Source organism: Quercus robur, chromosome 2 (assembly GCF_932294415.1).
Source record: "Quercus robur chromosome 2, dhQueRobu3.1, whole genome shotgun sequence".
Classification (NCBI taxonomy): Eukaryota; Viridiplantae; Streptophyta; class Magnoliopsida; order Fagales; family Fagaceae; genus Quercus; species Quercus robur.
Window position 1 is genome coordinate 33,581,647 of NC_065535.1, and position 23,988 is coordinate 33,605,634.

Sequence of the window (23,988 nt, forward strand, 5' to 3'; positions counted from 1 at the left end):
TATAGTGAAATTTGTTCGACGTCACCCGTAGATGTAGGTTATTGTCGAACCACGTAATTTTTGGTGTTTTGTGTTTATTTTCTTTTGCATTAATTTTCTTCGTTCCTATTGTTAGTTTGAAAATCTTTCACTGTTTAAAATATTTTCACAATTAATCTTGATAATTTGAGCTTCCGCTATTTTACAACAACTCTTCGTCACTTCTAGGTTGCTTAGCTGCTGGTGAGAAAGGGAACACCTGCTAGTTCGTTTTCTCAGCCATTTTCTTCTTTGGGAATAGTGAATGGAGAAGTTTTCTCTTGTTTATTGATGCTAATTCTTCTCTGAAAAAGGAGTTTAGGATGCTAGGATTTGTTTGTGGAAATGGAAGCAGAGTAGTGTGAGTTTGGATAGCATTAAATGCACATTTCAGTGCGTTTGGCTTTTTTTAGGGTCTCACGGTATTGTTCATAGGACCACCAAATTTAACAAAATGCACATATTTATGTATTTTTTGGTCCTACAGCACTATTCACACTTTAAAAATTATTTTATATAATATCAATAATAAATTTTCAATTTCTAACAAATAAACAGTATTTATTCAAATAGAAGTTAGTGTGAATTAATAATGTAGCTAACAACCGCGTCTTAGGGTGGTTGAATAGTGACGTCTTGAAGAAGGTCCCTCGTTTTTTAAAGAATCAATATTTTATTTAAAGGAAATGCTGCTATGTGTCCTTTTGCTTACGGTAACGGACTTTTTAAGGTTCTTTTAAGAGTATTTTAATAAGCTTCTAGAGGAAAACGTAGACTTTTGTGTCGTTTATCTCTTTCTTCTGTGGTAACATTATTTTTTTTTTAGAGTAAATCAGTGAATATTAGAGATGAACCAGCAAAACATGTCAAAAGGGACTACAATAAACTAGAGATGAACCCCTCAGAACAACTTTAACCAAGACAGACCCAAGCTAGATACCAAAAAATAGCACAATCAATCAGTGATTTAAAGCACAATCTTTCGGTCTTCTTCAAAATCTGCCGCACAGTCCAGACAGAACCAGCATAAATAATTGCAATTGCTTTGCAGCCTGATGCTATAGACATTAGACAACAGGCCACCATGCCAGTTTACAAAATAGAAACTCTCAAGCCGTTACCTTTCGGACGAGTGATCCCCCAACTACCAAATCTTCCCATTATAAATAGCATCAAAGATAAGGCAAAGTTGCATTTCATAATCCCAGAAGAGATGGTCCCTGTCATCAAGACAATTTATGGCGTTGCCTCACTATTGCAATAACCCTCTCTTTAATGGATGGTGTTGCTTCACTAACGCAAATGAATTAATTAAACATTGTTTAATTGAACATATATACCTTTTAGATGAGACACGTCTCTTTATCATGAGACAAGTCTATCACCGAAAGGTATGAGAGACTATAAATATCTGGCGTCTCATTTATTTCAAGACAATTAATTTCTTTATTTAGGTACGTTAGTGATCACCACCTTAACAGGACTGTCATCATTTAGGGACCAACAAATCCCCCGAGTATGTAGCTCCATTTAGCCTTGTAATCTCTTGTTGTCAGCCTATTTTCGATGGCTAACCACCCTATGAAAGCATTGCTTGGGTATGATCAATTGAACCAGAGTAGTTTCCCCCAATCCATCACATGAGATTTCTCTCTAAGCTCACGTGGCTGCACCGTGTCCACTTTGGCTGGAAAATTGCATATAGTATCATATACGACCTTAAACCCATATTTTGGAATTAAGGGACTAGCGAGATGCCTGTGATCATGCCGAAGAAATATGTTCTTTCCATCACCCAACTTAAATTTAAATCAAATTATGAATTCACGATTTTCTCCGAGATCAGCTGAACACTTAGAAAAACAAATTAAAAAATAAGATAAAGATAAAGAAATTAACAGAATGAGATAATGTGAGGAATGATGGAGCACTTCTTGAAATCCTTGTGGAACTAAAAATTGCCAGTCAGATCTTAAAACCATAGACTGTTAGCGGCTAAAAAATTCAGGCAATGTTATGTTTTTGGAATTGTATTTTGGTAGGAATTTTTTTCTTTATTTTATGTGGGATTGTAAGCACGGAAGCAGAGAATATGACTAAGTGAGGAGTCTATTTATATATGTTGGGTAACTATTATTAAATTGGATTAGAACTTGTATATTTGTTATTTGACATGTCTTATTCCATACCTATATGATAAGGATAAAAAGAGATTGGTCAAGTAAGAGATATGGGTGACGGTACCTACTGTGCCGTCAGCCTTTGTTTAATGACTGACGGCGGGATGAAGTTGTAAAGAGCACCACAGGCCGACGGGATAACAAAGCTGAAGGTTATCCTGAAGCTGACGGTATGAAGACCGAAGGCACAATATAGACTGATGGCACTAATCAAAGAATGCTTGCTAACCACGTTTGCGTGTATAAGTAAATGACTTGCCTTCCACGTTTCGTGAAACCTAAGAGGGATTCCTATATGGAAAGGATCCCGCGAAATACGCCCAAGGAGACTCCTATAAATAAAAGACTTCTACTCCAAGGAAAAGGGATCAAGCCCTACTACTATAAAAACCAAGCACCCTCACGAATCAAGGTACGCATAATTTACCCTCTCTAGCACTCTAGAGTAGTGAGAATAGTTCTAACTTGACCTTCGGAGGGTATTTGGCCGGTACCACACCGGTGCTCTCTGTTAGGTCCTTTCTTTTTACTGTGCAAGTGCTATTTGGAGTGCGTGAGGACCGTGTGACTTACTGGTGGTATTTTCGGCATCATCAGTTGGTGCCGTCTGTGGGAAATCGTGTAGTGTAAAGTCATATTACCGCTTCCCGGATAAAAGTTGCGTGGTGCTCACCCGCTCAATGGCAACCACTAACGACATTCAAGAAGAGGAACCACCCACGACCGCCCTCAAGAAGCAAGTTAAGACTCTCACCGCGGTTGTGGAACACCTCACCAGACAAAATCACGACCTAGAAGAGCAGCAGCGCTAGAAGGACGCAGCACCGGACAACCAAGGAGCTGATCAAGAAGGAACCAGCACTGACAGAAGACACTAAGAGGGACCCCAAGCCAGTAACGCCCTGAGCAAACTGGAGCGGCAAAATGTGAGCCTCCCTTCCCTCGCAGATACAGCTCCGCCACCTATTATCGCAGAGATGCAGGCGATGAAGGAGCAAATGGAGATAATGATGAACGCTCTCAAGGGGCGAGTGTCCAGTGATCTTGACGACCTTGTCAACCGAACAGACTTACCGTTCACCGCCACCATCAACTCCTTCCCCCTATCGAGTAAGTTCCGCATGCCACAGATAGACAGTTTTGACGGGGTCAGGGACCCTCTGGACCACCTAAAGACATTCAAGACCCTGATGCACCTTCAAGGAGTGGCAGACACGATCATGTGTAGGGCCTTCCTTACAACGCTGAAGGGTGCGGCGAGAATTTGGTTCTGTCGACTGATACCAAACTCCATCAGCACCTTCAAAGAACTTAAAGCTCAATTTACTGCGCACTTCATCGGAGGCCATCGGTACAAGAAGTCTACGGCTTGTTTGATGAGTATCAAGCAGCGAGAGGATGAAACTTTAAGAGCCTACATATCTCGTTTCAATAAGGAGGCACTCTCGATCGACGAAGCTAACGATAAGATACTTGTCGCAGCATTCACGAATGCGCTGAAGAAGGGTAAGTTTTTGTTCTCCCTGTATAAAAACGACCCAAAGACCATGTCGGAAGTACTTTATCGGGCCACAAAGTATATGAACGCCGAAGACGCGCTATTGGCGCGAGATAAGAGGCCAAAGAAAAGAGAGAGGCAGGAAGACACTCGGCAAGACCAAGGCCAAAAGAAAGCAAGGACTGGAGACCAAAGAGATGAGAGGCGCCTTAAGCCCCTAGGAGGAAGATTCACGAGCTTCACTCCATTGACTGCTCCGATAGATCAAGTCCTTATGCAAATCAAGGACGAGGAGGCTCTGACGTTCCTGGGAAAGCTGAAGAGCGATCCTAACAAACGTTCTAGGGACAAGTATTGCCGCAACCATGGTCACGATACGGCTGATTGCTATGACCTAAAGCAGCAGATTGAGGCCCTTATCAGACAAGGAAAACTGCAGAAGTTCGTTAGTAAGGAGAAAACGAATCCACCCCCACAAGACCAACACCCCCGATGGGATAATGAGCAACCTAGGCCCCCGATAGGGAACATAAGGATGATCGTAGGAGGAACGGCTGTCGCTGGGTCATCCAAAAAGGCCCGCAAAACCTACTTTCGGATGGTACAAAATGTTCAGATGATGGGAGTTGTGCCGAAGATAGCACGAAGAGAAGGCCCCATAATCGGGTTCTTAGAAGAGGATGCACGACGCTTTCACCATCCATATGATGATGCGCTCGTCGTCAGCCTACGGATAGAAGACTACAACATGCATCGGGTGTTGGTCGACAACGGCAGTTCAGCAGCTATTTTATACTACCCGGCGTTCCAGCAGATGAGGATCGACAGGGAGCGATTAATTTCGACAAATGGCCTGCTCGTGGGCTTCGGAGGGAGCCGGGTATTCCCCCTGAGTACGGTCACATTATCTGTAATGGTAGGAGATTACCCTCAGCAGATAACCAAGGACGTAACATTCTTGGTGGTCGATTGCTCGTCTGCCTACAACGCCATCCTCGGACGACCCATGCTCAATTCATGGAAGGTGGTAACTTCGACTTACCACCTAATGATTAAGTTCCCCACTGACTACGAAGTAGGGGAGCTGTGCAGAAGTCAGATGGCCGCGCACGAATGCTACGTAGCCATGATGGAGATGGAAGATCAGTTTCAGGCTTTGAGTATAGAAGAGCACCGGACGGTGATGGAGCCAATAGAGAAGCTAGAAGAGATACCCCTTGACAGTTCCGATCCTAGCAGAACGACCAAAATTGGAACACTCGCTAAACCCGCAATCCGTCAAGAGCTCATAACCTTCCTCAAAGGCAATTGAGACGTATTCGCTTGGAGTCATGATGATATGCCAAGAATAGACCCTTCAGTCATGGTGCACAGGTTGAATGTATCGCCCGCCTTTCCACCTGTCCGACAGAAGAAGAAAGTGTTCGCCCTCGAACAAAATTGGGTCATAGCAAAAGAAGTCCGAAAGCTACAGGAAGCAAGCTTCATTAGGGAAGTATACTATCCCGATTGGCTGGCGAACGTAGTAATGGTCAAAAAAGCTAGCGGGAAATGGCGGATGTGTGTGGACTTCACCGACCTTAACAAAGCCTGCCCCAAAGATAGCTATCCCCTCCCAAGGGTCGATGTCCTAGTAGACTCAACGGCCCGACACCAGTTGCTGAGCTTTATGGACGCTTTCTCGGGGTACAACCAGATTTGAATGCACGAAGCTGATCAGGAAAAAACTTCATTCGTGACCAGCCAAGGCCTCTTCTGTTACAAAGTGATGCCCTTCGGCCTGAAGAATGCAGGCGCAACGTACCAAAGACTTATGAGCAAAATGTTTGCGCAACAGATTGGGAGGAATGTCCAGGTCTACGTTAACGACATGCTAGTAAAGTGCCGAAGGGAGGAAGACCATCTGGAAGATCTCAAAGAAACATTCAACACTCTTCGCTCCTACAACATGAAGCTCAATCCAGGAAAATGTGCCTTTGGAGTGACGGCGGGAAAATTTCTAGGATTTATGGTGTCCTAAAGGGGAATCGAGGCAAACCCGGACAAAATCCGGGCCATTATGGAGATAGCACCACCATGAAATGTGAAGGAGGTGCAAAGCCTCAACGGAAAAATAGCGGCACTGAATAGATTCGTGTCAAGGGCGGCGGACAAATGTTTGCCCTTCTTCTGCACGCTGAAGAGATCATTTGAGTGGACTACCGAATGCCAGCAAGCATTCGAGGAATTAAAGGCTTATCTCTCCTCCCCACCACTGTTGAGCCCGTCGCAGCCAGGAGAAGAGCTTTTTCTCTATCTAGCCGTCTCCCTCGTAGCCATCAGTGCTACCTTAGTCAGAGAAGAAGAAAAAGTACAAAAGCTCGTGTACTACGCGAGCCGAGCACTTCACGGTGCTAAAGAAAGATACCCGCCTATGGAAAAACTTGCCTTTGCATTAGTTACGGCGGCCCGCAAGCTCAAACCGTACTTTCAAGCTCATACGGTAAACGTCCTAACTGACAAGCCCTTGCGACGGGCGATGAGTAATCCTGAGGCTGCGGGTCGATTGGCGTTATGGGCCATAGAGTTGAGCGAATTTGATATCCAGTACGGCCCACGCACTGCAATCAAGGGAAAGATCGTTGCAAATTTCATAGCAAAATTCACTCATGACGAAGACAAGGGGGCAGAAGAGTCCCCTCATTGGAGCATATATACGGACGGGTCCTCCAACCGACAAGCCGGAGGGGCCGACATCGTGCTACTATCGCCCGAAGGAGATACAATTGAATGTATGGTCCGTCTTGACTTCCCCGCTACCAACAATGAATCAGAGTATGAAGCACTGATAGCAGGACTCGACCTCGCCAAAGCAACAGGAGCCACGAGGGTAGTCATCTATTGCGACTCTCAGGTCATTACTAACCAAATAAATGGAGACTACGAGTGCAAGGGTGAAAGGATGAAAAAGTACCTTGATCAAGTAAGGGCGAGAGTGGATGACCTAGAAGCCAAAATCGTCCAAATTCCCAGAGGAGAAAACGAGCGAGCCGACCTCCTCGCAAAGGCCGCTTCAGCAGAACATATGGTCATCCCTGGTAATGTACTCTCTTTCGTTCAGCTTTCTCCGCTAATAGATCCCAACAACGTGCAGGAAATATGCTCCTACAGTAGTTGGACCGCGCTGTTAGTTTCATACTTGAAAGACGGGGTATTACTAGACGGAAAGGAGGTTGCAAGAAAACTGAAGGTCCAGGCGGCAAGGTTCGTCCTAATAAAAGACGTCTTATACAAAAGAGGCTTCTCCCGACCATATCTGAGATGCTTGGGTACGGAAGAGGCAGACTACGTCATGAGAGAGGTACACGAAAGAATCTGCGGAAACCATTCAAGGTCTAGATCATTGGTACACAAGCTTGTGCGAGCGGGGTATTATTGGCCCACCATGTAGAAGGACGCTGAAGCCTATGTTAGGGCTTGTGACAAATGCCAGAGGTTCAGCAATATTATTAGACAACCAACCGAAGAGCTGACCCCGATAACGGCCTCATGGCCGTTCGCACAATGGGGGTTAGATATTATGGGACCATTCCCTATAGCAGTACAACAGCTGAAGGTCCTGGTGGTGGGCATTGACTATTTTACAAAATGGGTGGAAGCTGAAACTTTGGCCACAATTACAGAGAAGAACGTGCAAAGCTTTGTCTAGAGATGCATCATATGCAGGTTTGGCATTCCTAGAGTCTTTGTCTCGGACAACGGGAGGCCATTCGACAACGACTCCTTCGGAGATTTTTGCTTACAGTTAGGAATAAAGAACCACTACTCCTCCCCCGCCCACCCTCAAGCTAATGACCAGGTCGAAGTCACGAACCGATCCTTACTCAAGATTATCAAGACTCGGCTCGAGGGGGTAAAGGGTATATGGTCAGAAGAATTGCCAAGCATACTATAGGCATACAGGACGACGGCAAGGCCACCCACAGGAGAGATACCGTTCCAACTGACGTACGAAGGCGAAGCAGTCATCCCGGCCGAAGTTAGGCTCACGAACTACAGGGTGCACAACCATGATGAGAACAAAAACGACGAGGCTATGCGACTACAGCTCGACCTAGTGGACGAGATCAGAGCAGCAGCAGAATAAAGGCTCGCTAGGTACCAAGACCGCATGGCAAACACTACAACTCTCGGGTCCGACACAGAGACTTCCAAGTTGGAGACCTTGTTCTTAGAAAGGTCATGGGCGCCGCTAGGGACCCTACCCAAAGGAAACTCAGCCCCAATTGGGAAGGACCTTACCGAGTTACGTCGTGGCAGAGGAAAGGCACTTACCACCTGGAGACGTTGGAAGGACAGAAGCTGCCACACCCATGGAACACCGAGCACCTACAAAAGTATTACCAGTAGGAGCGGCAGCATGAAGACCAACCTTTCGTTTTTACATTTCAGCAAATTTTAGTCTTACTCCTCAGCTTTATCATTTACTTTAGTTTTTTGCAACAATACCTCTTTTTTTGTTTTAAGCCCAAAAGGCAGGATTTGGTTTTAGAATTACTTTTATTTACAAATGGATGACAATAAGAGGAGTTCATTCAAAATTGTTGAAATATCTATTTTAGAAATCTACGGTTTAAAGTCCACAGAAGTGGACAACTAAGTTCACAAAAGTGAACAACAAAAACGACAAGGTCCATAACACACGAACTAAAAAGCTGACAGTCCTAATAGATGAGACTATCATCATATGGACGAGGTCCAAAAACTAACGGGCCTACAAAAGATGACAAGCTCATCAAGCCCATGACAAACCGAAGCTAAAAAGCTTACAGTCCTAATAGATGAGACTGTTATCATATGGACGAGGTCCTAAAACTAACGGGCCTACAAAAGATGACGAGCTCATCAAGCCCATGACAGACCGAAGCTAAAAGGATGACGGTCCTAATAGATGAAACTATCATCATATGGACAAGGTTCAAAAGCCAACGGGCCTACAAAGGTGACAAGTTCATCAAGGCCATGACAAACTAAAATTGAAAAACTGACTGTCTCACCAAACGGATTGGGCCGTTGTAGAACCAACGGACTTACATTAAGTCCATAAAGATGACTGGAAATTAGGAAATTGACGGCCCTAAAAACAGTGCAACTAACGGGCGAAGCCGCAAAGGCTGACAGGCTTCAGGCGACAGAACCAGTACTTGGATTCATCATCCAAGAGGAAACCCGTGAAACTGACAAGATAAGAAGGATATACACATTAGTCGCCAAAAATCTATACCGACGGAGTCTTCCAACCAGTTCAAAAAACTGACGGGTTTGCAAAACAGACTGGAATGCTTACCAAGACTTCGTATGGCTCAATCACTGATTAACAGATATGAAAGCGACGGAAATAACATAAATACAGTTGTATACAGACAAAAGCCCGAGAAAACCAAACGAGCACTTAACAATTGTTTGCAAAATAATTAAAACACAACGATTGTTTGCAAAATAATTGAAATACAAGGTTGAAGTACAAATAAAAGAAAACTAAGGAGCAGGAACGTCAGCAGGGTTCCCGTCAGCTTGCTGATCTTCAACGTTTATGATCACAGCTGGAGTATTGGAAGCAGGAGGAGAAGGGTTAGCAACGGGTTGGGCTAGGACAACAACACCGTCAGACTCAAGAGTAGGAGTAGGCTGAGAGGAGCCATCACCTCCATCATCCATTGTAATTCCGGATAGGTCCAGCTCTGGGAATGCTGACGCGACCTACTTAAGGCAATCGTCAAAACTAGTGCCATAATACTCGGCGCAAGAGTTAATAAACGATTGCGTCGCCTTAAAGTCTCGAACCGCGTCAGCCCCAGCCGTCTGCAGCCTTTGGCCTAGATCTGTCACCTCCTCTTTGAGCTTGTCATTCTGACGGTCAACCTCTACCAGCTTCTCCCTGACTTCCTTCAGCTCTTGGTTCAACGTACGAATGACATCCTTGTACTGAGCTTGTTCATGCATCAGATTTGTATTGTGCTTCCGGACCCGAGTGACGACTCCCTCCTTTGCAACACAACGGTCTTGAAGGGCCGTAACACGCACCAAGGCCTAAGAAAAGAACACAGCCGTCAGTCAAAGTTCATCAAAGCAAAATAAAATCAAATTCGACCAAAAGGTAGCAAGCATACCCTAGTGAGATCAAAAAGGGCTAACGCCCCTAAATCCTCCGTCTCCAACAGGTCACAAGGCTCTATTTCCGTTGTCTTTGTGAAGGACTTAACCTCTCCGACGGCATAGTCCTTATGGGTCAAGAGACGATAAGGGCCCTCGCTGACGGGACCCAATGAGGTCATTGTCCCTTTACCCACACCATGGCTCGGCTTAAGAGGTGATTTCTCCTTTGCAACATCGTCCCCAGGAGTGACGGCGGCCTTTTTGGACGGACGGCCGTCACTCCCGTCGGGCTTCCTCTTTGCTTGCTTACTGACGACCTTAGGGGTTGACGAGGTCTCGCCCCCCGCCTCCTTTGCCCTTTTCTCCTCTTTCTGACGGGCCGCGGCAGCCCTTATCCTCTGTTTGGCAAATTCCATCTCTACAATACAAAGAAAAGTCGTTAGAATAAGAGACGGAGGGGTAAACTGGTGAAACCAATAAGAAATCTACTCACGTCAACGTGAAAATTCCTCCAACCTTCGAGCTTCAGCTGACGGCTCTAGACCCCCACAGTATAAATGAATTGTGTCAAGGGTGATCAAATCCCTACACTTACGTTCCTCCAAAGGGATTTCCAGAACCCGACGGATGAACTCCTCCTATTCGTCGGTTATGTGGGGACGGGTATAAGCTAAAAAGGAAAAAGAGAAGGAATGTTAGTAGCATCACCTCAAAAACAAAATGAACATAGTTGACGGGATTAACCTGAATCCCTAACAAAAGCCCAAGTGTTGTCAAAATAACCGTGGGGCATCGTCGCCCATTCCTCCTGACGGCAAACTCAATCCGTCCCTTCAACAAAAAAATACCTACTTTTCCAGTTCCTATTGGAATCTAGCATATCTGATACCAGCCTCAAATTTTTCTCCCGGGCATTAAAATGGTATGTCCCCTTAGACGAGGCGATATGATGGGGCCTGTAGTAGTAAAAGAATTCGTCTAAAGTAAGCTGACGGTTTCCTCCACTTAGATGGCCCCAGAAGATCTCAGCTCCTATGAAAGTCCTCCAGGCATTTGGGGCAATTTGAGTGACGGATAAGCCCAGGAAGTCAGCCAACTGACGGTGTAGGGCCGTCAATGGTAATCTCAGACTCGTAGCAAACATGGCATCATACATGCCCACGTCAGCGGTTCTTCCTGAGTAACAACTCTTATTCTCCTAAAGGAGACGGATCAGGATATGGTCTGGGATTTGGTAACGAGTGCGCAACTCCCTAAAAACCTTATCACTCATCCTAGGTAAAAATTTGTTGATGGCCCAATCCTCAGGGAGAATGAAAGGACGGTTATCTCCAGGACCATCTAAAGTTCCTTCACTTGGTCCCTCATCCCCGTCACTATCATCTCCGTTGCTATCATCGCCATCAACATTTATATCACCCCCGTCACCTTCACCCTCTCCTCTTCCCTCTTCTACTTCATCCTTATCTCCCTCGGTGTAACTCTCATCACCGTCAGGAGATCGAGCTGACGTCTCTCTCTCTGACGAAGGCGAGAAGTCCTCTAACTCATCGCCGGAATCAAAGGTCTCGTCGTAGCCTGCTCCTTCGCGGATTGACGACTCCTCACACGACACGTCACTTGACATCTGACTACTTACAAGTGACGAATCCAATCTAAGTACCTAGGCTGACGTCCTCACAAAGAAATAGGCAAAAATGAAAAAGAAGAGGAGATGGAACTTACTGATAAGATGACCTTCTGGATAAGAACTGCTTCAAGGATAAGTGACAGATAAGTTGACGGAAGTAAAGGTTGCGTTGACGAAAATAAGGGCGACGATCTCTCTCTCTCAAAGATCAGCAAGAATGAAATAGAGAAAAATGATGAGGAGGTGCTACTTATATATGGGATAGAAGGGCGCGAAAGATGAAGCGACGCCCTTGTCAGAAGCAAAGCCAATAAGAACATGCCACCTGTCCAAAGCATTAAGTGCGCGGTGGCTCGAGGAAACCCTTGTAAATAATTTTCCCGCCTCTTTAAAAATAACACAATTGACAAAAACATGTACTCCATAACCCGTCAGTATAAAAAGTGACGAAGATATGGAGTAGGGGGCAACTGATAAGGATAAAAAGAGATTGGTCAAGTAAGAGATGTGGGTGACGGTACCTACTGGGCCGTCAGCCTTTGTTTAATGACTGACGGCGGGATGAAGTTGTGAAGAGCACCACAGGCCGATGGGATAATAAAGCTGAAGGTCATCCTGAAGCTGACGGTATGAAGACCGAAGGCACAATATAGACTGACGGCACTAGTCAACGAATGCTTGCTAACCATGTTTGCGTGTATAAGTAAATGACTTGTCCTCCACGTTTCGTGAAACCTAAGAGGGATTCCTATATGGAAAGGATCCCACGAAATACGCTCAAAGAGACTCCTATAAGGAAAAGACTTCTACTCCAAGGAAAAGGGGTCAAGCCCTACTACTATAAAAACCAAGCACCCTCACGAACCAAGGTATGCATAATTTACCCTCTCTAGTACTCTAGAGCAGTGAGAATAGTTCTGACTTGACCTTCAGAGGGTATTTGGCCGGTACCACACCGGTGCTCTCTATTAGGTCCTTTCTTTTTGCTGTGCAGGTGCTATTTGGAGCGCGCGAGGACTGTGTGACTTATTGGTGGTATTTTCAGAATGATGGAGCACTTCTTGAAATCCTTGTGGAACTAAAAATTGCCAGTCAAATCTTAAAACCATAGACTGTTGGCGGCTAAAAAATTCAAGCAATGTTATGTTTTTGGAATTGTATTTTGGCAGGAATTTTTTTCTTTATTTTATGTGGGATTGTAAGCACGGAAGCAGAGAATATGACTAAGTGAGCAGTCTATTTATATATGTTGGGTAACTATTATTAAATTGGATTAGAACTTGTATATTTGTTATTTGACATGTCTTATTCCATACCTATAGATTTCCTACTTGTGCAGTGTCTTACATCCTTTTGAAAATGGGACAAAATGAGAGGAAATTTAATGGAAGGGGAGCCGGACCCTACTTGTGGAGCACTAAAGATTAGTGAAACGAGGAAAAAAATTAAAAAAAGTAATCCTGATTTTTCATGTCATCATAATAAATTACTTGCCATTTAGTGTCCGGATAATTGGAGTGATGAAAAAGTGGGAGAATAGAAAATAATGAGATGATGGGAAATTTGGAAGATAGAAAAGATTTAATTTTTTCTCATTTGTGTTTGGTTAGAGAAATGAAAATGTGGAGGGATGAAAAACTATTTTATTTGATTAAAGAGAAAAGTAATATGATAGAAAATAGAATTTGTATAAATTTACTCTCTCATGTCCCTATTAGATTAAAAAAATTGTGCATTATATTTGTATTAAAAAATTGTATATAGATAACTTCATTAATAAAAAAAAAAAAAAAAAAACAGCCAACCAACCAAAACAACAAAGACAAACGTTCAATATATAAATAAATAAAAATAAAGACAAAGACAAACGCGTATAACAGTAAACAACAAAGACAAACATTTCTATAATAATAATAATAATAATAATAATTTAAAAGACAAAAACAAACCTGTACGCATTATACAATTGACTAAGAAGTGTGTGTTTTAGTAGGCAGGATAGAACCCCACACCTAAATCACTCAATTTTTCCACCCTCCACCACATAACCACAAACGTACTATTATCTCTCTACCATTTTCTATCCTCTTTATAATCACTCTAACGAAACAAAGCCTTAGTTTAGTTATTATGTTCAAAACAGAACTTGATCTGGTGTAGCTAGCCTTTGGATTAATAGATCATTGGTTCAATCAACGGGTCACTAGTGGAGAGAACAAAAGAATTCACATAAACCTGTACCTGTTTTCTAAGTTCTAATCCCTTGCCATTTGCCAAAGTCACAATTAACAACGTCGGAGTCTAAGACAAAGAAATCCAACAAGGCTAAGCCTAATCTTGAAGAGATAGTATGCGTTAGTGATGAGCTTGTGACGTCAACCTCACTTGAAATAGAGCTAGACCGTCTCATATGATCATATCTACCATTGACGAGAGTTTTGCATCCCCATTTTTACCGCTGGTGCTATTGAGGAGCTAGCTGATGAAAATTATTTTAACTGAATACTACTTTTAATTATGACTGTTATTAAAATCAATTATTTTTTCTTTTCCTATTATTTTAGAGCATCTGCGAACAAAATCCTATAATTATATTAAATTCTTTCTTTTTGTTTTTAATTTTTCAATGCTAGTGCGCTAATTATATTCGTAGAGTACAAGGCCACCATTCCAATATGTGAGCCCGTGTATTTGTGTGAGTGATAGAGAGGGATTATTCAGCAAAAAAAATAAAAAGATAGAGAGGGATTAAGCTGTCAGTTATTTTTCATGGTGGTCTTGTACTTTACGAATATAGTACTGAATATATCATTCCATATACCAAAAAAAATTTTTTTTTGACAAATTTGGTTTGTTTTGCACCATTAATTTTGACAATATTATCATTATAACATCCCAAAAAAAAACAAAAACGATATTATTTTAAGAGGATTAACAACATTTTTCAAATGAGAATTGAATGAAAAGACTAAAATGATATCCTTAAAAGTTAACGGACAGAAAATAATAAAATTTAAAAATAAAAGAACTAAAATGAGAATTCACCAAATTTAAATTTATAGACGGTAAATTTAAATTTTGCTAAAATATATTCTAATTCTCTCACAGTAAATAAAGGTCAATACAAATATTTCCAAACAACTATAATAATAAGAAGAACAAAACAATTACAATACCATTCAAAAAATAGAATTAAAAGAAATGAAATTAAACAGCTTCTATGTTTACTAGCAAATAATAGATTGGACCGCCTTCGCTGACAAATCAATAGTCATACTGCAGTTCATTTCGGCTGACTTTTTCTTCTTCATTACAAACATCAATTCCACTTTCCCACTAAGTTTGGCATCGCTGTTCAGAGTTAAGACCCCACCACCTAACTCACTTCCAAGATTGGTAGTACTTGGCAGCGCATTTGAATTCACATTTACTGTGACACCAACTTTTTTGGTCGATTGTAGCCCAGCCTTACCCTTAGGAATAGTGACTTGCCCCACTGACACACCCTGGTACATGAACGTGGCAGTGGTGCTATCAAATTTGTAGGGACCAAAGTTAGTGTTCTTAACCCTAACTTGGGTTGTGAAACTCAAGTCAAAGGAAGGTGAAGCTTGGGTACCAACGCTGAAGTTCTGGAACGTGACATCAGTGCCCAATCTGACCTTAGGGGTCTTAACACGCATCACAATGAGTGCAAACACCAAGATGACAATGGTCTGAAACACAGCAAAAGCAGCAATATATATGGCCAACTTGATCCTTTTCTTTCGACGGAGCTCCTCAGATGTTAAAGTGGCAGACTCTTCATCACTTCTGGGTTGCTTAGTTGCTGGTGCCATGGGGTATGCCTGCTGGTTCGTTTTCTCTGCCATTTTCTTCTCTTGGAACAGTGAATACAAAAGCTTTTTCTGTTTCTTTACTCTCTTGCTAGTTAGTTTTTTGAAAGTAGTTTATGGAAATGGTAGCTGATTAGGTGGTTATATATAGTGCCCGGACAAATTGGCTGATGGAGTGAATTAATAATGCAACTAGAGCTTCTTGGAAAATGTGGCAAACGCGCCTCAGCGTGCAATTGCTGACGAGGTGCTCTCTTATTTCAGAACTAGTTAAACGAAATGCTGCTACGCGTTTTGCTAAAAGACTTTCAGCTGCTTGAGAAAAACTAGGATTCTCCGGTATCTTTGACTTTCTATACCAAAATGACTAAAATAACTTCCTTCTAGTTAAGGGTAGTTGATGGAGAAAAGATCACTATGACCTTCCTAAACTCAACTCTCACGCTTGTTTGAAATTATCGCGTAAGGCAAAAATGTACTAGTGGAAATCATGGTTTCGAAGTCTGAATTGCGTGAAATTTGACAACCTGAAGCGAAATGGCATTCTATGCAATAATCATAGCTTTGCCACGCAGTACCCCCGAAAATAGCGAATTTCTTCATTTAGACCCTGAAAACTGCAGTTTTGCCGTTTATAATAATTTTTGTTTCCTTAATAACTTTTTACTCAAAAATCAGAATAAAGTACCGCTTGTTTTGGGACAACCCTTAAAGTTAGTAATTTATGATTTTGCATTTAACTCAACTTTGCCATTTTTCAAAATTTTCGTTATTTTGTCAACTAATCGTGTAATTAGTGTGAATTAGGATTTCAAACGTTTTTCTTAGCATTTATATGTTTTGTAGCTGTTAGAGGCAAATTAGACTATTTTTTCAATAAGCACAGACTTTTGTCAAATTCTTTCTCTGGTAGATTCCAGTTTATATCCTTGTGGATTCAGGAAAAACCCTCGTGAATTCGAGGTTTACACCCAAAAGTTAATAGTTTAATTTCTATTCTATCAAGAAAGTATTGTGTGTGCTTTCATTAGGCTTCCGCGACATCAATAGTTAAGGAGTGAAAATTATAATTAATATTTAATTTTTTTACATTAGGCTTAAGTGTCTTTGAGTGTTGGCAACCCATATACAAAACATGTCTAAAGTATGTCTTGAGATGAAAGTGTTTGGAGTTTCTTAAATTGTGAATGAATATCTCTATTGAAGACTTGAAAGACTGCTCAAGAAGTTAAGTCTGTTGCCTCGACTGCTAGCTTGATTGATCAAACTTCGTTAAAGATCAATACATAGCTCAACTGCAGTCAACCAATTGAACAGTTGGAATTCAATTTCACATGCATGTTTAGTCCATTGGAATTCGCGCCATAGTCACTCAGATCATATTAAAGGCTTGCCAAGGTCATCATGTACTTAGAGAGAATGTGAAGAATTAAGGAGATATTGCTACGACTTGGGTGTGACAAGAAAAATACAAAAATACAGACATATGCTGGCATTTCTAAAGCATCGCTATATAGTCTAGAAAGTGTTGGTATAGATCCAAATGGGCTATCTTGGCGTTTTTATTGTCGGCGCTTTCAACCACTGGCCAATAAGTATGATAATAGCCCAGGGTGAGCTACACCCAAGGTTGTCAAAATCGGGATTCTACGTAGGATCGTGGGAGGGAGGTGGCATCGTGGATCATAAGATCTTACATTATTTGCGAAAAAAAACATATTGGTATATTAAATAATCACATAAATTATACATTCATTCATAAAAAACCAAAAATGTGCATCCATTTGATGTAATTACCTACATTCATTTGTAAGCATCATTTAAAGAGACCTAAAACCTCAAAACGCGACACTATTAGGATGTTAATTTTCATTTTAGTCCAACTGAGCCTTCTGTCAAGTTAAAGAAGATTATAAAAAATTAGGATCGTTTGGGATCATCAAAATTGTACTATCTTATCGATCTCAAATGATCTCAAAGATCCTTAAAAGATACAGATTGTTTTGGGCAGGTGGGATAGAAAATCATAGGATCGTAGGATTTAGATCGAGATTTTGACAACCATGGCTACACTAGTAGTTTGAAAAATGTCAGTTTAGGTCCCAGTGGTTTTGTAACCCTATAGCGGCGCTTTTTCGAAACTGAAAACCGTTGTTGTAGGTTGAACCTATACCAACGGTTTTAAACCACCGCTATAGGCATTTTTATATTTTTCTAATATAGCTTTTAGCAATGGTTTTACAACCCTATAAAGATGCTTTTTAGAAATTGAAAATCACCGTAGTAGGTTAAACCTATACCAGCAGTTTTAAACCGCCACTATAAGCATTTTTATATTTTTCTAATATAGCCTTTACTGACGATTTCAAAACCGCTACTATTGGTCTTTTTTCTTTTTCTTTTTCCCTAGGCACATAAATTTTCTCTGTTTTTTGCTTTCACAACCTGTTTATAGCTAAATAAAATAACATGCTAAATACAAGAGTTGATCTAGTTTAAACAATAATTTTTTATGCACGCAATATACATTACCAAATTAAGATTAGGATAACAAAATAAAAGTTTTTACTATAATAACAATTATGCCCAAAAGAATACACTCCAAATGTCTAGAATGTTATAATAAAGTTTCCAACTTTGATATATATCAATGTTTGAAACTTTAAAATATATTGAGTATAACAAAAAAACCCATCAACTACATATTTCCTAATGCGGATCCCCCCGATGATAAATTTACAGCAACTAGAGAATGGTCATCCGCATCATCACCATCCTGAAATATAATAAACCCACAACAATAAGTTTATTTAACAACAATGTTACTAAAGAATAACACAATAAGACTAATCCATTACCACTTGAATTCAGGAATTGTTTAACTCCATCAACATATTCTTGAGAATTCCTCCTATTGTCCATCAAACTCTTATCCATTGATATAATAATATAAGCTTAATAATTGCACCACATTAGCTAGCTAAATATTATTAGAAGTATTCTATAGTGTTAGAAATAATGGCTACATGATAAAACTTATCATTTTTTACCAATTTTTTTTTTTTTTTTTGACAATTACTAATTTATCATATTGCATTAAAATGAAGTTGTCAGTTTTAAGATTAACAAACGTTATTTTAAGAACAGTTAGTCTTGTCAAACCTTGTAAAAAAAAAAAAAAATCTATTACCAATTATGTTATCTCTCTACAATCTCCCGTTTAATTAGAAGCAATTTCCATCTATATTTTAGTACTAATTTAATAGTGAAACCCACAATTGCAAAACAGTGAAACACACAACTTTAACCAAAATTAAACCAAAAAAAAAACCCACACAATCAACTAACAATGAAACAAATATATACACATAATCCTAACCAAACTTCAACCAAAATCAAAACTAAAAAATCACAAATTTAACTAAAAATATATACACTAATTTAACTACAAAATAGAAAAGAGAGGGAGAGAGACTTACCTAGCTTTGGGTAGAAACTGAGGTTTTGGGTAGTATTTTTGGAATTGAGATTTTGGAGGAGAGGCGGTTAGATTTGAGTAAGAAAAGAGGAGGAGGGAAGTGGCCATGGTGGTGGGGAAAGGGAGACCCAAAAGGGTGTGGAGGAGATGGGTGAAGTAGAAGGAGAAGGGGAAGTGGGGGAAAGGAAGAAGACCTACCATGTCATTTTCGACAACCATGGCATGGATGGTAGTTGGCGGCAGCGTGGACAATGGAGGTTGGTGGTGGGATGAGAGAGAGAGAGAAAGAGAGAAAGAAAGGGGTGGATGCCAGAAATTATGTAAACATATATATATATATATATATATATAAAGTGGGAAGCTAAAAAAAGAAGTGAGGATTAAAATTTTTAAGTCTGAATAGGTTAAACCTATTGTGGTGAAAATTTGACCTATTCCAGTGGTTTTAAATTGCCGTAATAGGCATTTACTATGTCAAAACCTATTGCAGCGGTTTTAAAACTGTCGTAATAGGTCTATAAAATTCTAAGTAAAGTCCCAATTTAATGAGCTATTACGGAGGTTATAATATTGCCTATAGTGGGTGTCTAACGCCTTCCCATCCCCATATCTAAACTCTGAGCACATGCTCTAGTAAAATATCTGTCCTTCCACGAAAGTGCGCTATATTCATAGTTCCTAAAACTAAATTAGGTATTGACTTCATTTACACCATCCGCCATGGTCCACCCTAGGCCAAGGCGTACTTCTCAACGAAAGTCAAGGGGATAACCCACATTGTGGATGATTGCCCCCATAAGCGGGGGTTGGAAACAGCCGTAATAATTCAACCTGTTGTGGTTGTTTCATAAAGCGCCACCGTAGCCTACCTATAGTGGCAGTTTTAAAGCGCCCGATTTAAACTACTGTAATAAGTCAACCTATTGTGGTAGTTACTAAAAGTGCCATAGTAGGTCACCTATAATGGGAGTTTTCAAAATCAGGGGGAAAAAACACTACTATAAAACCAATTTTTTTGTGGTGGAATTTTGTATCAAGCATCATCTTCAACATCATATTGAAGAACATTAAAGTGCTTAAAGTGAAGCTGTTGCAAGAACCGACTTCAATCAAGGTGTGTGGTAACGGAGCGAGTTATACTATAGGTAGCAATGTTTCGGTCAATATATTCTTATATTGTAAACTTGCATTCTATTTAGTAAATCATTATGTTGGGTTGTGATTGATTAACCCCTCAAAAGTTTTTCTTATTGGAATTTTCCTTTGTAATCATATCACGTGTGTTCTTTATTTTCTGGTGCATTTAACATTAGTGATATGGTTGTGCTCATTACTTACAAAACTAGAATGCATTAAATAACTTATTTAAATAATCAAGTTAATGAATTTGGATTAAAGAGAAATCAACTAGAATCTAGGTTTTCCTAACATTTTTACTTATTAAAAAAAAAGTAAATAGCAATTATTTTCACATTAATCCAAAACGCCCCTCACACTCATTGTAGACAACCACCGTATACCCATGGTATAATAGTGCAATAATTTCTTGAGACATTGTTCAAATTGTCAGAAATTCAAATATTTAAGTATGGCAAGTGTTTGTGAAAATGTTCAACCAATAAGTTTTAGTAGTAAAAGTAAGCAACACGAATGTTACTATCCTTCTCTGCCTCCATTGACAATTACGTTCACAGATGAGAGTTTTGAAATAAGGCTTCTCAATTTTGTAAACTATTGTGTAACTCCATGCATATGCACGGATACAATTAAAAATAGTTATAATTACACTGTTCAAATTTTAAATTTTTTTGAAAAGATGTTCAAATTATACATGGTATTAGCTTACATTTTTTAAAAACTATATATTCATTTCTAAAATATATAATTTATAAAAAGGCATAAATTAGGTACAATACTTAGGTGTTGTTTCTTAGGCTCTCCTCCTAAGATTCAGCTATGTAGTTGTATTTAACTAAAAATACACTTCCATCAATGAGAAGAAAACCACATGACAGAATTTTAAGAGAGAAACCTAAGAAAAAATACCTAAATTTTGTCTATTCTAATATATATATATATATATATATATATATGATTTAGAATTTCATTGGATTTAGACTTTTTCAAGGTTTTTGCACACAATAATTCACTTGCCACAAAAATTAAAAAATTAGATGGACACGTAGCGAAAAATTGAACTCTAATTGAAATCCAATTTATAATCTATTAGATTTCGACTCTTCGATTTTTACACTCAATAATTCACTTAGTACTAAAATTAAAAACTAGATGAGATACGTGGCCTAAAATTGGAAATTCAATTGAAATCTAATTGGATATTTTTTGAATTTTGACTTTTAATATATATATATATATATATATATATGGTTGGGACAGTTGTGTGTGATAGGCCCACCATTAATCACTTTTTCATTTATTAAAAATCACTCACCACATCAATACTTTGTAAAAAAAAAAAAATTGTAAAATAACTTGTATCTCTACAAAAATTAAAAATTAGATGAGATATGTGGCCTAAAATTGAAAATCCAACTGAAATCTAATTGGATTTTCTTTGAATTTGAACTTTTAATATATATATATATATATATATATACATATGTATGGTTAGGACAATTTTGTGTGATAGGCTCACCATTAATATCACTTTTTCATTTATTAGTAAAAATCACTCACCACATTAATACTTTGTAAAATAACTTGTATCTCTAGCATTATTCATGAAATAATAATGCAACTAGAGCTTCCTGGAAAACGTGGCAAAGTTAAAAAAGATATATAGGGTCCATTTGGATTGAGCTTATTTTTGCTGAAACTAAAAAACTGTAACAAAATAATTTTTAAATGTGTGAATAGTACTGGGAGACTCATTTTTAATTTTTTTCTGAATAAAGTGGCTGTAGGTCCCATGAACAGTGCGTGAACAGTAACATTTGTCTCATGAACAGTAAATTTTGTCTCCTCCTTGAAACGCGTGAAAGCAAAAAAAAAAAAAAAAAAAAAAAAAAAAAGGAGAAAAACGCAATGCAGGATTCAGCAGAAACGCTGAATCCAAATGGCATCATAGTACCCGTTTAGATTCAACTTAATACTGCATTTACGTTTTGTAATTACGTTTTCAGTCTCTTTTTTTTTTTCTTCTTTTTCTTTCTGCGCGTAGTAAAATCATGTGATTTACTGTACAGGAAAAAAAACACTGTTCACATACTGTTTACGCACTCTTCACGGGTCCCACGACACTTTTCACACATTTAAAAATTATTTTGCTACAGTGTTTTCAGTTTTCAGTTTTTAATTTCAGAAACAATAAGTTCAATCCAAACGGACTCATATATTTAGCCCACAAACGCTGATCAGCGTGAGATTGTTGACTTCTAGTTCTAGATGCTTTCTTGTTTTATTAGGAGAATTATTGAAACTTGAAAGGAAATGCCACTAATGTAATAATGTTACGCCTTTTGAACTTTTGGTTAACGGCTAGCTTCTATAGGAAGCATAGACTCCGCTTATTAATATAGGAAGCGTAGACTTATTATATAGTATACTAGGATTCTAGAACGAGGTCATCGCTCTGGGGATTAGGATCCAGTGCGGGAATTGCACTGGATTGCAATTTACTCTAATTTTTTACAATTTTTACCTTTTCAATTTTTAATTTTTACTTTTTACCTTTTTTTAATTTTTTTTTAACTTTTTTGAATTAAAAATTGCACCTGATCTCAATCCGTCACTCTGGAGTTATAAACCATGATATACTGCACATTTTGGAGGCCTTCTAGGACCCTTGGTTGAGAGAGAGAAAGAGAGAGAAATCCATCTAAGCAGTTTTTTTATTAATTATTTTTTCAGTATAACTATTTATTGACATAAAATTTTGGGGCATTTTTTAGCGGTCACAAGAAATGGCCTAACCAAAGAGTCGATCCTTACTAAACTCACATCTTCATCATGATCGAGCTTAATGGCGGCCTTATCCTTGTCCAATGATCTTCTTCGGTATTAATTGCAAGCGAGGATGGCAATGGTGATCAGGTTATTGAAAAGCAGTGAGGTCATTGGCAATGGTGAGATGTTTTCGCCATGATGGTTGATGGAGATTGACCACAAGAAGGATCCCTAACCTCGGTGTTTGACGTTGACAATGAGAACGCCATTTCTATACTGGGGATTTTGACTCAGATCTTGGTGGCCTCAAATGGTATTAATGGTGACTTGAGCTTGCCAATAGTGTCAAGGTTTGGAAAGGGAGTGATGAGAGAGAGTGAGACACACACACATAACCCACAAGAGATAAAGGAGAACTGGCACAAAGGGGGAGTGAACAAGAGTAAAAAGGAGAGAGGATGATAAATTTGGGAGAATAAAAAAAAAGAAACGATAAAGATGTGGCTGAGTTTTTTATTTTATTTTTTGAAGTGGATAGCTTAAAAAAAAAAGGGTGGACTTTTTAACTTTTAGTTAAATTTTGGATGAAAATTTAGTGATGCTTAAGATGCTCTAACTGACTAACACTCAATTAGGCTGCACTATTATTAAATTTAGGGTGAAATTCATCACGAGAGATTAGCATGTTGTTATATACTCTGCTAGTCCTAATTATTTTCCAAATTTGTCAAATCTGGTTTGTTTTTATTGGTGGTATCGTAATCTGGGAGTATAGTACTTAATGCATAAATCATTCCATAGAAAAAAAATATATATATATTCTCATATAGTAAATCGTGGTCAATACAAGTATTCCCACAAAATGATAATAATTATAAGAAGAAAAAATTACAAATCCATCAAAAGAATAGAATTAAAAGTGTAAGGTTGAATTTATTCAACCATCTAATTGGCTTTATTCCGTGCCAAATTTGCTTGTAATTCAGCATTTAGTAACCCTGTATTTAGGTGGGTTTGTTGTAAGGGTAGTGAGTGAGATAGAGTGAAGTTTGCTCAAGAGTGTGTAAGAAAACAGAGACTCGCGGCTGGGACTCGCGGGTGGACTCGCGGCTGCAAGCCGCCAGAAGCAGTACACGTGCCAAGCATGCTGGAAGATGAACAGTCATGCTAGCTGGAGCACTATAGGACAAAACAGGACAACTGGCCATATGGTTAACTCGCGACTGGATCTCGCTACTTGGTCAAGCCGCGAGGTCAAGCCGCGAGCCACCCCTGTTTTGTAAAACCTGACGTTTCACATTTCTCTC

General features: G+C 39.5%; 2 protein-coding genes across 2 annotated transcripts; one reads left to right on the forward strand and one right to left on the reverse strand.

Annotated features, from left to right (window-relative positions):
- Window positions 1–3,745: 3,745 nt before the first annotated feature.
- Window positions 3,746–7,822, forward strand: LOC126697904 (uncharacterized). The gene is made up of 4 exons (XM_050395037.1): window positions 3,746–4,047; window positions 4,120–4,876; window positions 6,797–6,939; window positions 7,639–7,822. Exons 1-4 carry the CDS (start codon window positions 3,746–3,748, stop codon window positions 7,820–7,822), a joined length of 1,386 nt encoding a protein of 461 aa, XP_050250994.1.
- Window positions 7,823–14,527: 6,705 nt separating this feature from the next.
- On the reverse strand, window positions 14,528–15,431 carry LOC126713429 (late embryogenesis abundant protein At1g64065-like). Its single transcript, XM_050413182.1, has one exon. It carries the CDS (start codon window positions 15,331–15,333, stop codon window positions 14,689–14,691), a length of 645 nt encoding a protein of 214 aa, XP_050269139.1. The 5' UTR covers window positions 15,334–15,431; the 3' UTR covers window positions 14,528–14,688.
- Window positions 15,432–23,988: the final 8,557 nt, after the last annotated feature.

Coding starts and splice junctions, on each gene's coding strand:
- LOC126697904 (XM_050395037.1), top strand. CDS start 3,746: ATGTCGGAAGTACTTTATCGGGCCACAAAGTATATGAACGCCGAAGAC. Junction 4,048..4,119: donor AACAAACGTTCTAGGGACAA/GTATTGCCGCAA, acceptor GGCCCTTATCAG/ACAAGGAAAACTGCAGAAGT. Junction 4,877..6,796: donor GTATAGAAGAGCACCGGACG/GTGATGGAGCCA, acceptor TCTTTCGTTCAG/CTTTCTCCGCTAATAGATCC.
- LOC126713429 (XM_050413182.1), bottom strand. CDS start 15,333: ATGGCAGAGAAAACGAACCAGCAGGCATACCCCATGGCACCAGCAACT.